General features: G+C 55.3%; 1 protein-coding gene across 1 annotated transcript in view; it reads right to left on the minus strand.

Moving 5' to 3' along the window:
- Positions 1-16,418, minus strand: part of LOC133344725 (low-density lipoprotein receptor-related protein 2-like) — a 96,920-nt gene that overhangs the window by 79,824 nt on the left and 678 nt on the right. Inside the window, 3 exon segments of the mRNA XM_061554823.1 lie at positions 1,320-1,439; positions 2,815-2,949; positions 5,584-5,691. Of these exon segments, the coding sequence (XP_061410807.1) occupies positions 1,320-1,439; positions 2,815-2,949; positions 5,584-5,691 (363 nt within the window).

The raw sequence follows: 16,418 nt of genomic DNA on the forward strand, positions 1-16,418 counted from the left end.
CGTCGTGAGAATTGTTTAATTATGTTTTAATTTTATTATTTCCCTTCTACGTGAAAGAACCAATAAGATTAATCCCTGCAGTTACGAAAGCTTTAAATCCTCTATTCTTGTTTGTGCCATAAAGGGACTCCTTTTCACAATTCTAGCTCGGTTCATCATGTGCGTCATTTACGTTCCGTTCTCCAATCAAACTGCACGTGGTTGCGTCAGTCCAGCCCCGCGTTGTAAGGCCACGTGGCCTTTGCCTTTGTTGAGCTGAGTGGGCCCAGTTCCACGAGGCATCTCACTGCACCCGACTCACCTGGGGAAGGGTTTCCACCCCCGCTGCTGTTACACCTGCTGCCTGGCCTCACTTTATGGTGTTGGTTCCATGCACGTGGATTTGTTGTTTAAGATTTTCCCAGAAATGTATTTATTTTTCATTTACGTGAAATGTCTCTCTGCGGGCGTCTGTGTAGTTTGCGTGTGTACTTTGTGTGCGTCGGGCCAGCCGGTGTGTTTTGTTTCCATCCGGTTGTTCCTTGACACTTTTATTTATGAGTGAAAAGTTAATTTTACTTGGGATTATAATTTATATGGACGCTTTGTAACGGCTTTATTTGCTTTAGGTGAGTGTGACCAGTGCAGCTAAGCACGGCTGTTCAGCAGCTTTGAGTCCAATCGTGCGCAAGCGAGGCATTGGTGTGTGACCGCCTAGACCGACGTGTAGGCACTGCCGCGCAAGATGAACGACAAGGCCGTCTCCTTCACCACTATCCAATCACATTTACAATTAGACACAGAGGCAATCAGAGAGACCAAGAGGGAGACATTGAAGGAGGTCCATACAGACTCATGGAGACCCCTTAGTCATTCTTAGGAAATCGCAGCAAATAGTATAAGCATTCATAGAAACCCGCAGAGGATCAGAGAGAACCATAGACTCATAGAGAATAATTGAGGCTGTAAAGAGACCCGTGAACATTCAGAGACTCAGAGAGACACGTGGTGGAGACCCTTGATTATCTTGTCATCCTCGCAAGAGATAGGGTGGGAGAGCGGGGCAGGGTGCGGGGAGTACGGGATTGCGGGCGTGCGTACAGACTGCGAGGATTCTTTAGAGGGGGTACTCCAATTTGAACCGAGTAGGATTTGGAAGAGAGCACAGGTTCTACAGCTGACGTTCATGGGGAGGGGGGGGGGGGGGAAATAAACACATAAGTCGTGCTGTTAAAAAACTAAAAACAATCTGAAGTTCACAACAAACACGGAACCGACGTTTTGTTGATCAGCGAAAAGAAATGGGAGGGAGGGAGGGCCGATGGGCCGCGGTCACTCACGGCACAACTTCTCATCGGAGGCGTCCGTGCAGTCCGGCTCGTGGTCACAGCGGCGTGCGGAGGCTACACACTCCCCACTCGCGCACGTCCACTCCCCGCTAGCGCACGCGCTAGGTGCTGCTGGGAGGAGACGACGCCACGGGGGGAGAGAGAGAGAGAGGTGAGGAGGGGGCGCCGTGCGAGACGCAGAGATTGACTCGACAGCGAGGAGGTATGCACGCAGGAAACCCTCCACGGCGTGCCAGTGTCACGTATCACTCTCCTGTTTGCAAACACGAACATGTAGAGCCCTTCTTGTCAATCTACTGCTGAATGAGGGCCTCCCCATTTCGTGTGGGGCGCCGCAGTGGCAGGATGTTAACTACCTCGCCTGGTGGGTTCGATCCAGACCCTGACGATGCCTATATATTTGTAGTTTGCGTGTCTCTCTCTCTCTCCCCAAGGTCGTGTGGATTTTTCTCTGGGTCCTCCGGTTTTTCCCTCCACATTAAAAATCACCATCACGCGTTTAGAGTGGTTGGCTGCTATACATTTACACGTGATAATAATATATATTTAAAAATTCTAAAAGTTTTTTTCCCCCAAAGCAAGTGCTGTTTCGAGGCAGCATAAATGACAATCGTGATTCGATTGATACATTACTATTATTTTGGCTCGTACGTCAGCGTAAAACATTCCCTTCAAGAGTCTACAGACGCGGCGAGCCTCCGTAGATGCACGACGCACAAACGTTTTGAGACAACATAGGAGCGCTCGCAGATCCCTCTTCCACATTATGTGCTGATTCCAAGGTAAAATCCCAAGTCTCAGACGCAGAATTTCTTGAGAGAGCCAAGATTAAACAGCAACAATCATAAGGGGCCGTCCATAAATGACGTCACGCACCTAGGGGGGGTGGGTCAGACATTTGTGACGATGTGTGACGAGGGGGGGGGGGGTTGAGAAATATGACATCACATTAAAATGCACAACTTTAAATAAATATAGACAACACGTTCTACTTAATTAAATAGACTTTTAAATAAATGTTTTCTTCTACAACATCAGAGTGCAGTGCCACATTAAATACGCACTACAATGACAATAGTTTAAAGCGATTTGAAGCATGATTAATTTTTTTGGGGGGGGCAGTGCTTTGTGACGTCATATTTTAGGGGGGGTCTGACTTTTTGTGATGCAGTGTGACGAGGGGGGGGGGGGGGACAAAAATCGTCCAAAATCGCGTGACGTCATTTATGGACGGCCCCTAATCGGGGCTTGGTTTAGGTAACCCACATCCAGTCCTGGCTGTGGCTGATCGCCACTTGCCTATTGCAGTCTCCCAGTCTTCTTGCAACGCTCATTCGGGGAGGGGTGAAAGGAGGGGGGCCCTGTCCAATTGATCCCCTCTCCGCCTGGGCACCCCCTCTGGCCCGTAGACCCCAGTGCATTCGGACCGCCTGCACGTTGATGAGGGGGGGGGGGGGTGGAGGAGGTTGCGGGGGGGGGGCAGTACCTGGGGAGCCGCTGCACCCCGCGTGCTCGTCGGAGCCGTCCTCGCAGTCCGCCTCCTCGTCGCACACCCAGGAGAGCGGCACGCACTCCCGGGCCGAGGCGCACAGAAACTCCGTGGGGCCACACGTGGGCGGCGCTACGCAGGGGGCACACGGGACACACGGACACGTGTCCATGGGCACACGAGCATGCAGACACACGGACACGTGTCCATGGGCACACGAGCATGCAGACACACGGACACGTGTCCATGGGCACACGAGCATGCAGACACACGGACACGTGTCCATGGGCACACGAGCATGCAGACACACGGACACGTGTCCATGGGCACACGAGCATGCAGACACACGGACACGTGTCCATGGGCACACGAGCATGCAGACACATGGACACGTGTCCATGGGCACACGAGCAAGCAGACACATGGACACGTGTCCATGGGCACACGAGCATGCAGACACACGGACACGTGTCCATGGGCACACGAGCATGCAGACACATGGACACGTGTCCATGGGCACACGAGCAAGCAGACACATGGACACGTGTCCATGGGCACACGAGCATGCAGACACACGGACACGTGTCCATGGGCACACGAGCATGCAGACACATGGACACGTGTCCATGGGCACACGAGCATGCAGACACACGGACACGTGTCCAAGGGCACACGAGCATGCAGACACACGGTCACGTGTCCATGGGCACACGAGCATGCAGACACATGGACACGTGTCCATGGGCACACGAGCATGCAGACACATGGACACGTGTCCATGGGCACACGAGCATGCAGACACACGGACACGTGTCCATGGGCACACGAGCATGCAGACACACGGACACGTGTCCATGGGCACACGAGCATGCAGACACACGGACACGTGTCCAAGGGCACACGAGCATGCAGACACACGGTCACGTGTCCATGGGCACACGAGCATGCAGACACATGGACACGTGTCCATGGGCACACGAGCATGCAGACACACGGACACGTGTCCATGGGCACACGAGCATGCAGACACACGGACACGTGTCCATGGGCACACGAGCATGCAGACACACGGACACGTGTCCAAGGGCACACGAGCATGCAGACACACGGTCACGTGTCCATGGGCACACGAGCATGCAGACACATGGACACGTGTCCATGGGCACACGAGCATGCAGACACATGGACACGTGTCCATGGGCACACGAGCATGCAGACACACGGACACGTGTCCAAGGGCACACGAGCATGCAGACACACGGTCACGTGTCCATGGGCACACGAGCATGCAGACACATGGACACGTGTCCATGGGCACATGAGCATGCAGACACACGGACACGTGTCCATGGGCACACGAGCATGCAGACACACGGACACGTGTCCATGGGCACACGAGCATGCAGACACATGGACATGCATTAAACAGTCGCTATGCGCGAGTTCTAGATTCGCGCGTTTCACATATTTGCGCGAGTGGCTCCATGCATACTCATTCTCTCTTTGTGACCCACCAAACTCCGGTATTCGCGAGTGTGCGTAGTGCCAGCCCACCGCCGACAGTGGGGAGGTGCACGCAGAACGTTGTTACATTTGAAGCTATCTGCTACGAAGATTAGGCACGCCACCTCGGCTGCCTGCTTCGTCCTCAATCTCACAGTAATCCCGCTCTGAATTCGCTGTGCATTTTTACTTCATATAAGTAGGCTTCGGTGGTACGGCCATGTGATGCGAAGTGAAGAGTCATCAGTGGCCAAGACTGCCGTGCGTATTGAGCCAGAGGGCCGCCGTCCACGCGGACGTCCGAAGAAGCGATGGATGGACCGAATAAAGGAAGACATGAAGACGGTCAACGCATCCCCTGAAGATGCCCTGGACCGAGCCAAATGGAGAAGACAATGCCGAAAAGCGGACCCTGCGCCACAGCGGGAACAACGCTAGGAAGAAGAAGAAGAAGTAGGGCACATCGAAACACGAGGATGCTAGAACAGAGACAAGGTTGATTGGCATCACCGGGTTAATTATGGCTCAGCACAGTTTTCCGAGGGTTCAGAGAGCCATCCACCAGAGCCAGTGCATGGAACGAGCCGGTCTGGCTATGGCACAGGGGACGTCAGAAAACCAACGGGGCTGATCACTCCCCTCGGCACTTGCAGCAGGGCACGGGAGAGACGTTGCCCTTGTCAGCTGAGGCCAGGAGAGTGCGGCGGGGAGGGAGGGGCACGAACGTTCAATCGCCCCCCACTCCCTCGCCCACCCCTTCCCGCGAAACGATTCAACGTAAAGATTTGTCAGGTCGGCAATTAATCGATTAAAATCAAATCCTGCGCTCGTGCTGCGCGCGTCGAATCACTCGTCCAGAGAATCAATGATTTACGATTTCACTTAACCGAATTGTGACGAATCCTATAATCACAGAATGGGGAAGTAAATATATGCGACCATCGTTCAAGCGCTAGAAGTGTGAATGACGTTCTCGAGATGCATACAAACGCAAGACCGTAGCCGAATACATGCCCCCTAATTTAGGACCAGGTGAGACCAAGCCCCACGGCATCCTTCTAGCAATTTTCCCATTGTCATTAACGGAGCCATCGGTAACGTTTCGTGTAAAAATCTTGACAAAGCTGAACTTTGACCAAGACAGCATCTCCGATTCCCAGGGGTTTCTTTTCAGGAGAAATTGAGCGGAGTACTGAGCCACCTGCCACCCCCCCCCCCCCCACTTTCTCCCCACCCGACCCCCCCCCCCCCCACTTCACGTACGGCAGCCGGCCTCGTCCGAGTGGTCGGGGCAGTCTCCCAGACCGTCGCAGCGCCACGCCAAGGGCACGCAGAGGCCTCTCCCGCACCCGAAATGTCCGCTCGTGCATCCTGCAAAAAGACACAGACGCCCCCCTCAAACGGTGTCGCCTTCGCAGACTACTAGGGCAGGTGACCGTTAGCGAGCACCCGTGGGTGGCCAACACCACACCCAGCATCCTGCACAGGCAGCTCAGAGCACAACATTCACGTGGATTTAAATGCAACGGCAGGGCAGGCAGTCACAGAAGGAAAGGAAGTTATTGAGCCTTGATTTGAACAGCAGCAGGCAGTCGATGACATGGTAATTTATACACGGGAGCATTGTCTTTGTAGTGTGCGAGTGTTTGGGGAGCGGTGGCGCAGTGGTTCGTGACGGCCAATACTTGTGACGCTTATCCGAACCGGTCCTGGGCCTCTCCAAGGTCGACTCAGCCTCAAATGGGTACCTGGTACGATGTGCAAACATCGCCACTCGGGAGACAAAGGCGGCCGGGTGTGGTGCTGGCCACCCACCCCTTCGTGTGCCGTGCTGGCCTTGATAAGATTATAGAGGGGAGCGCTAGAGCGGATAGCGCATTGCACTACGAAACCAGCGACCCAAATTCGATTCCCGCTCACTGCCGACATCAGTGACGAATATCTGAAACAGTCACGGGCCTCTCCATAGGTCGACTCAGCCTTAAAATGAGTACCTGTTACACTCTGTTAATATAAGCACTGGGGAGACAAAGGTGGCCGGCTTTATTGTTGGCCACCGACCCCCTCGCGTGCCGTGGCGGCGTTCATAGGTGGTCGCCAACAGAACTTTCCCAAAAAAGTCTGTTGCAGGAAATACGTGGGAGCTTTGTCTACGAGTCTGAAAAGGATTTCTGACTCATCAGCTTTGGCCGCATTTTTCACAGCAGGGGCAGACGCAGCCACCGCCATTCCTCACATCCTGTTGTGGGCAGGGTAGCGCCCAGCAACTCCCCGCGTCTCACTGCCCAGCACCAAAGCCACGCGGTCATCCGCGGTGGGACAAGCTGAGAGATCAGATGGCATCTGACCTCTCAGTCCCAGGTATTGGCTAATTCTCAAGTGGGTCACGACGTGAGCACTTCGGCTGCAGTGATTGGAAGACATGGACCGGATTAGCAGCAGATCGGCAGCTGCTTCCCAACAACGGAATGCTGTTGCTAAGACACAAGCACTTAGCGGCCAGGTGTGGTGGTCCAATGCTTTCTGAGGCAAGGGTTGGTGGATCAAGCAGAGAATGTGTGCTTTTCAGGAAGGATTGCGAATTATGGATGCTATCTGAAAACAATGTTCCATGGAGTTGTGCCACTCTCAAAGCTGCCCCAATCCTAAGTGTACATGAATCTGGCTCTATGAGCTTCGGGCATGAACGCTGAATCCTCAAAATCACGAAGGGGACTTTCATCACGTTTCGTCCAAAAAGGTCTACTTTAAAATCTACTTGGTAATAAATACCAGTGCAGAAGCCTTCGTGAGGCTATAGCGTCACTTGGTATGTGTATGTGGCTGCTACGCTTGTCACTAATGCGTTTATACATAGCATGCAAAGATGGCACACGTGACTTTACCGAAAGAACCAAAGAGTATGGCACTCGAGTTTTAATTAAACTGTGATAATGTCTGCTGTGTCTTGTGATGTTCCAACACCTCGCGGGCGATTGGCTACAGCCTCGTTTGATTAATATAGACCACGTGACAACACACAATGTAGACCACGTGACAACACACAATGTAGACCACGTGACAACACACAATGGGGTTCATGGAACAAGAGGGAATGAAGAAGACAGACGACAACAATGTGATGGTTACAAACAAGTAAAACATCATTGACTTGTGACGATTCGTGGAATCTCTGGACTGCCGGATTGGTACGTTCCTCATGCTGGCCCTGAGCCCGATATGTCTATCGTTTACACTGACTTGATTAAAAAAAAGGATACGATTAGATAAATCTGGGTGAAGAAAGAGGGGGGGGGGGGGTCACTGTTGTGTCCCTGGTGTAGAAACCTCCACGGAGAGGGGTTAGACACCGAATTGGTCCAAACATCTCCCACCCCCTCATAACTCGAATTGTTACTTTTGCCGCGTCAGCGTTAACGATATCAGCGTTTCATGCTTTTCATTTCGCTCTCTCTCAAGCGGTACCGAGTCCGTAACGGAAGCAGTCGAATCGAGCCGCGCGGCTCTGTGGGCAAGGCGCCTGACTCACAATCGGGAGGGTCAACAACAAACGCCGTGGTCGGTTTTATCAACTCGGCTCGTCGTTGCGGAAAAGTCAATGTCAGACTGGCCCTCGCCAAAGGAATGAGGAGTTTCCCACCGCTTACTCGGGGCCAACGGAAGGCGCGCACCACCGACGACGAAGCGATGAGCCCTCTCCGGCTGAGCAGCGAGAACAAGAACAAGGAGAAGGAGGAGAAGAAGAAACGGCCTGAGCTCGCGTTTTACGGAACGAGATTAGGCGAGCGGCGTTATCCCGAATTCCTAAATTCCGCCGTGGAACAGCAGATTTCTGCTGCGTGATCCCGCCTGAGCTGTTTGCGTTTGGTTGCTGTGGCGATCAGCCGGTGGGGGGTGAGTTGTTTTGTTCTTTAATTTCCACAAAAGTCCATAAACCACGGGCCCTCGAAATTCCGTCGTCTCGCGCACCTCCATCGCGTCGTCCAACCCTTTAAACGATCAACACGCGGCGCTGATTCGGAAAGCGGAGGATCCGAGTCACCCTCGAGAGTTCGCTCATGCACGTCGCGGTCGATGAAGAGCGTTCCAATGCTCATTAGCGATTGGTCAATGCACCGAACATGCATACACATTCAAGGTCAAGAGGTCATCATGACGAATACCTTCTCCGTCAAATCCCGCAGTTAGAAATGTGACACCTGATCCCTGATGAGTTCTCTTTACAATCCCATCAACGCCATCTCACTTGACGTCTTCTCCTTGTTACACGGTCGACACATCCTTCAAGGACCGCTGGTACAGTGTCATCACTGCCATCATCTCCAGCATTGGGTCTTCTCTTGCCCTTGGACGCTGGCCTCTAGGTGCCACTGCAATGCCCGGCTGAGTAACCCCCCCCCCCCCCTTTCTATCCTGCACACGCGTCCCTTCTCATCGCGACCTCTACATCGTGATCAAATCAACAACATTCGCTTGCCTCTTCCAAACCTCCATGCCACTTACCCCCTAATACACCACGCACTTGTTGCACTTGTATAGAATGCGCAGCAGCAGGGCTGGGAGTTCAACAGGGGATAGGGCGGGGTGGTGAAACACAGGTACCCCCCCCCCCCCTATCACCCCCCACAGGACCCAATCTCCGTGCTACGCATGATGAGTCACGGCGTCTTTGCTTCCCCCCCCTAACCTCCCCCTGCCCCGCCCCCCGCACAAGGCTCCCTACGATGCCCCTAATCCCCCCCCCCTCATAATCGCACTCACATGCGCTCCCGCCAGCCGCGCCAGGCTCCCGTTTGGTCACGGAGAGAGTTTTTATTGTTTTGCCCGGAGACGTTCACTGGCACCACCAGGAGCGAGAAACACCGCCGCGCGGTTACAGCCACCGACATCCACCCGGATCCATCACTCACTGCATCGCAGGCTTTCAGATGCGCTTCTGCGGCCGTCTGGAACGCTCTTCCTTACGATATTAGGAAGCCACTGGAGCTACGCACATTCAAATTATCTAGATTGAAAATGTATTTCTTGCAAACTGATTTTGTTGTGCTTAGTTTGTTGCCCTTCCTCCACACCTCCGATAACCACCGCTGGCTACGTACGGTGCGAAAGAAGTTCAGCATACATACCCACCTTTCAACTTTATTCAGTCTCACCTAACCCACACCGACTGTAACGGCCTTCACTTTAAGATTTCTATCATACCCCCGCAACCAGTTGTAGAGGGGAGGTGGAGGAATCCTAGGCCTCCTTGGCCTCATGGCGCACATAGCATGGGGCCACGATCCGGCCCTTGGTGCTGGTTTTGGGCCATTCATGGACCAGCAAAATCCAGCCTTCAGTGCCCGTTAAAGCAGATGGGGAGAGGGAATGGGTGGGGAGTGCTCCCTTTAATCTCCTTAACAGGGCTGCAGGGTGGCAGCGCAGTGGTAATACTTGTGCCTCGCAAAATGAGGTCCCTGGGTCTGATTTACAACTCGGACTCCTCTCTGTGTGGGTTTGGAGGTCCTCCACGTACGCTGTGTGGTTTTCCATGGGGTTACTCACAAAGCAAAAAAAAAAACTACCCGTGCGATGTAACTGGTAATGGCCAAACATCCCAATGTTATAAGGTAACCTGCAAATCTCTCAATTGGGATCGCACAGCAGAGCACTGCGAAAAGTTGGCAGGATCCTCGTGAATAAGACACTTGAGACTGTGTACACTGGGCCAGAGGGTCAAGAATGGGCCCGATCGCGATCCAGCATACATTGGGTTATGGGCGAGTCACGAGCAAGTCACGGGCAGGTCACGGGCAGGTCACGGGCAGGTCACGGGCGAGGCACGAGCGGTTCACGAGCGGATCACGGGTGAGTGACAAACAGGTCACGGACAGGTCACGGGTGAGTCACGAACAGGTCACGGGGGGATCACGGACTCACTCAGCGGTAGGGCGGGGTGGCCCGTCACTGACCAAACACAGCACTGAGCATTTCCCAGACCACCTCATTTGCCCGTGTAGGTGGTGATGTAGTTGGCTGCAGCCGTATCAGATGAATAATTCCGACCGTTGTGTTCTTTTCCTGAAGCCCTTAAATCGGCTTGACGAGTGGAGAGCAAATGTAACATGGACCTCTGCTGTGCAGTGCATGCACGCACAGACGGGAAACATGGTATACGGCTCGCTGTGTTCACTCACTCCCTAATGTTCTCACGCACTCGCTAATTAGGTCATTTATGTACTCATTCAATCACTCATTAAATCACTTAGTCGCGAATTCAGTCACTCATTACATTAGTCAATATCTAATTCACGCCATTATGGTCACTCACGAAGTCAGTCAATCATTCACTTAGTCAATCGCTCATTCACTCATCACTTAAGAATGATATCACTCGTTTAAATAACATATTGTTAATTCACTCGTTCGTTCAGTCACTCACTCGTTACCGTATTCTTTCACTCACTTATTCACTAAACCACATTAATTTACCAATGAAGCCAGCCATTCATTAATCTACTCAGCCACTCACATTTTCATCGACTCCATTTTTATCAAAGTACTAATTCAAGCATTACTTTTATTCATTCGCCCAGTCACCCGATTCACTCACGTATTCATTAACTCCCTAATTCACTCACTCACTCACTCGTTCACCCATTCACCGACTCGCTCGCCGCAGGCCCAATTAACGCGGCGAGGTCTCGTGCCATTGAGCCGGGGACAATGCCTCTCGCTGCGGCGCTGCCACGCAGTGGCCCCCGCAAGCCACACGGCCGCGCGGTCCGCACTTTAAACACTCACGCTGACACCACCACCATCACCACCAACCATGCGGGCTCGCGCGCGCCTCATTACGACACAAAGGCTGAGAGACTCGTTCATGAATCTCCATTGGGGACCACGAATTGGTCACCACGGCGTGTAGGTCGGCGACCTATTTCATGTTCACCGTTCCAATCTCGTGGTGGCGAACAGCACCGCAATGACAAGCTGCAATCGGCTCGGGGGAGGCCTTCATCCAGCGGCGGATTGAAAATGGCTCATCGTGATGGTGATTGTAACAGATGTCGGGCTGCAACGTTCCAGTGCAGCAAGCAATGGCAGGTTTAAAGGTACCCCCTCCCCTCCTCATATGTATTGGAGGGTTTTTTTTCCGGGCACTCCGGTTTCTTCACACACGCAAACAAAAATGTTGCTAAATAAACACGGTGTCATAAATGGCGGGGCAAGACCCTCTTTAAAAAAAAGCCACGAGACCCAGTGGAACGTTCCCAGATGCACGCACGACACCGACCACGAGTGATCCCACTCGAGCCCTCCGCTGATGTCACCGAGTCCCCGGAGCTGTCACAGAGTCCCCGGAGCTGTCACAGAGTCCCCGGAGCTGTCACAGAGTCACCGGAGCTGTCACAGAGTCCCCGGAGCTGTCACCGAGTCCCCGGAGCTGTCACAGAGTCCCCGGAGCTGTCACCGAGTCCCCGGAGCTGTCACAGAGTCCCCGGAGCTGTCACCGAGTCCCCGGAGCTGTCACCGAGTCCCCGGAGCTGTCACAGAGTCCCCGGAGCTGTCACCGAGTCCCCGGAGCTGTCACCGAGTCCCCGGAGCTGTCACCGAGTCCCCGGAGCTGTCACAGAGTCCCCGGAGCTGTCACCGAGTCCCCGGAGCTGTCACCGAGTCCCCGGAGCTGTCACCGAGTCCCCGGAGCTGTCACAGAGTCCCCGGAGCTGTCACCGAGTCCCCGGAGCTGTCACCGAGTCCCCGGAGCTGTCACAGAGTCCCCGGAGCTGTCACCGAGTCCCCGGAGCTGTCACAGAGTCCCCGGAGCTGTCACCGAGTCCCCGGAGCTGTCACAGAGTCCCCGGAGCTGTCACCGAGTCCCCGGAGCTGTCACCGAGTCCCCGGAGCTGTCATAGAGTCCCCGGAGCTGTCACCGAGTCCCCGGAGCTGTCACAGAGTCCCCGGAGCTGTCACCGAGTCCCCAGAGCTGTCACAGAGTCCCCGGAGCTGTCACCGAGTCCCCGGAGCTGTCACAGAGTCCCCGGAGCTGTCACCGAGTCCCCGGAGCTGTCACCGAGGGAGATGCGAGGAGGCTCCCTCCACGAAGAGTCGAGGCCGCGCCGGCCACGTGGCTCGAGCCCAGTCGGCGCCGCTGGGGAGCAGCGTTGCGCGGCAACGCGCAAACCATCCCGCGTCAACCCCCGCTCCGTCTCCACGGGGCCCGCTCACTCGGGGGCCCACGTGAACCCACGTGAACCCACGTGAACCGAAGAGAACACCCCCTCACCCCCACCCCCTGCCCCCCCACCGCGTGTCGATATCGTTACCCCATAAAGAGGCCCGCGTCTGAGCGGGGTTGGCGGATGGCGCAGGGATGGGGCGCGTGATGGTTGCCAGTGGATGGCAGAGCAGCACGGAGGTTAAACAGAACTCCTGTATGCAGTCCCCTCTTGCGGAAGGCACCACGCTTTCTCTTCGCCGTAAAACATCTATACTTGTATAGTAAGCGTAACGATGCCGCATTATGTACCCAGAAAAGCCTCGCCGAGTCTCATTCAAGACTGCCGCAGGACGTCCGTGTTGGTATGTTTGGTCAAAGCCATTCATGATAGTTTGGTGCCGTGTGGGGGAAACCAGAAAGCCCACCACCTATACGAGGGTGTGATCCCCAGCACTGCCATGCCCTGGCCGCACCTCTGCAGCCCCGCGTCTACAACGCCTGGCAAGCCCATGAGGAATCTCATTGCAGGCAGGGTCCTCAAAGCACACGGGTAACGGGACCCGGCAAGGCGCTCTGTGGCGAGGGGTCATTATAATCGTTGTTACAGAGAGGAATCTCGGCAAGGGGGTCCGGCGCGGGACCCCTGCCCGGGCAACAATGCGGAGAATGCGCCGCGCGCGAGCGTTAATCTCTCCCCTCGCCCTCCCCTTTGTTCGGCAGGAGAATGAGCGACTCTGCTCGTACTGCAGGGCAGCGTCGACCTCAACTCCAGAAACTCAACCCCCCCCCCGCCCCCCATTAGATCGCGAGCTGCAACGAGGTAAGCTGAGGTGGGGACAGTCGGCGCGCGCAGAGAGTGGCGGCCATCAGCACCACCACCGCACGTGTACCACCACTAGTACCACCACACGTACACCACCACTAACACCACCACTAGCACCACCACACGTACACCACCACTAGCACCACCACACGTGTACCACCACTAGCACCACCACTAGCACCACCACACGTACACCACCACTAGCACCACCACTAGCACCACCACTAACACCACCGCACGTACACCACCACTAGCACCACCAGACGTACACCACCACTAGCACCACCACTAGCACCACCGCACGTGTACCACCACTAGCACCACCACACGTACACCACCACTAGCACCACCGCACGTGTACCACCACTAGCACCACCAGACGTACACCACCACTAGCACCACCACTAGCACCACCACACGTACACCACCACTAGCACCACCACACGTACACCACCACTAGCACCACCAGACGTACACCACCACTAGCACCACCACTAGCACCACCGCACGTGTACCACCACTAGCACCACCACACGTACACCACCACTAGCACCACCGCACGTGTACCACCACTAGCACCACCACTAGCACCACCACTAGCACCACCACTAGCACCACCACACGTACACCACCACTAGCACCACCACTAGCACCACCACACGTGTACCACCACTAGCACCACCACACGTACACCACCACTAGCACCACCACTAGCACCACCGCACGTACACCACCACTAGCACCACCACTAGCACCACGCACGTACACCACCACTAGCACCACCACTAGCACCACCGCACGTGTACCACCACTAGCACCACCACTAGCACCACCGCACGTGTACCACCACTAGCACCACCACTAGCACCACCACACGTGTACCACCACTAGCACCACCACACGTACACCACCACTAGCACCACCACTAGCACCACCACACGTGTACCACCACTAGCACCACCACACGTACACCACCACTAGCACCACCACTAGCACCACCGCACGTACACCACCACTAGCACCACCACTAGCACCACCGCACGTACACCACCACTAGCACCACCACTAGCACCACCGCACGTGTACCACCACTAGCACCACCACTAGCACCACCGCACGTACACCACCACTAGCACCACCACACGTGTACCACCACTAGCACCACCACACGTACACCACCACTAGCACCACCACACGTACACCACCACTAGCACCACCACACGTACACCACCACTAGCACCACCGCACGTGTACCACCACTAGCACCACCACTAGCACCACCACACGTACACCACTACTAGCACCACCACACGTACACCACCACTAGCACCACCACTAGCACCACCACACGTACACCACCACTAGCACCACCACTAGCACCACCACTAGCACCACCACTAGCACCACCAGACGTGCACAACCACTAGCACCACACGTACACCACCACACGTACACCACCACTAGCACCACCACTAGCACCACCACTAGCACCACCACTAGCACCACCACACGTGTACCACCACTAGCACCACCACTAGCACCACCACACGTGCACCACCACTAGCACCACCACTAGCACCACCACTAGCACCACCACACGTGCACCACCACTAGCACCACCACTAGCACCATCACACGTGCACCACCACTAGCACCACCACTAGCACCACCACTAGCACCACCACACGTACACCACCACTAGCACCACCACTAGCACCACCACACGTACACCACCACTAGCACCACCACTAGCACCACCACTAGCACCACCGCACGTGTACCACCACTAGCACCACCACACGTACACCACCACTAGCACCACCACTAGCACCACCACTAGCACCACCACACGTGCACCACCACTAGCACCACCACTAGCACCATCACACGTGCACCACCACTAGCACCACCACTAGCACCACCACTAGCACCACCACACGTACACCACCACTAGCACCACCACTAGCACCATCACACGTGCACCACCACTAGCACCACCACACGTACACCACCACTAGCACCACCACTAGCACCACCACTAGCACCACCACTAGCACCACCACACGTGTACCACCACTAGCACCACCACTAGCACCACCACACGTGTACCACCACTAGCACCACCACACGTACACCACCACTAGCACCACCACACGTACACTACCACTAGCACCACCACTAGCACCACCACACGTGCACCACCACTAGCACCACCACTAGCACCATCACACGTGCACCACCACTAGCACCACCACACGTACACCACCACTAGCACCACCACACGTACACCACCACACGTACACCACCACTAGCACCACCACTAGCACCACCACTAGCACCACCACACGTGCACCACCACTAGCACCACCACACGTACACCACCACTAGCACCACCACTAGCACCATCACACGTGTACCACCACTAGCACCACCACACGTACACCACCACTAGCACCACCACACGTACACCACCACACGTACACCACCACTAGCACCACCACTAGCACCACCACTAGCACCACCACACGTGCACCACCACTAGCACCACCACACGTGCACCGCCACAGTGGCGAGCTCCGTGCTCCGAGTCGAATCCACACCGCCCCGTTGACATGAGCCGCGTTCCCTTCGTGCGCGCGAGGCTTTTCACTTCACACGCCGCGGTTGTTCAGCGGCGGCAGTTCGTCGCCCACGACCCACGTGCACAAGGCAGACTTGTTTTCATAACGTGGATTATTAAAGAAGCACGTCACAGGCTGCGTTGTACCCTTAGGCGTTATGGACACAATGCTGAAAAGCATGGCTAATTGGATCGTGAATACAATCGTGTAAATTGCATTGCTGTTGTATCCACAACAATCTCGCCGAGCCTCACGGCTGCTTTTCAATTGGTCTGGCCAATTCCGTAAAACGAGAAATATTAAGAGCCCATAACGGTGACTCACACGGGCGCACAAGCCCCGAGGTCACCTTTGAAAAACGGTGCTGCTGCTGCACGCGCGGGGTGCCAGTGACTCCCGAGTCAGCGCCACTCAAACCCGCGTCGCTGGTCGCCCCTGTGAGACGCGCGGAACC

Source organism: Lethenteron reissneri, chromosome 20 (genome assembly GCF_015708825.2).
Source record: "Lethenteron reissneri isolate LAM-NWPU_2019-01 chromosome 20, ASM1570882v1, whole genome shotgun sequence".
Classification (NCBI taxonomy): Eukaryota; Metazoa; Chordata; class Hyperoartia; order Petromyzontiformes; family Petromyzontidae; genus Lethenteron; species Lethenteron reissneri.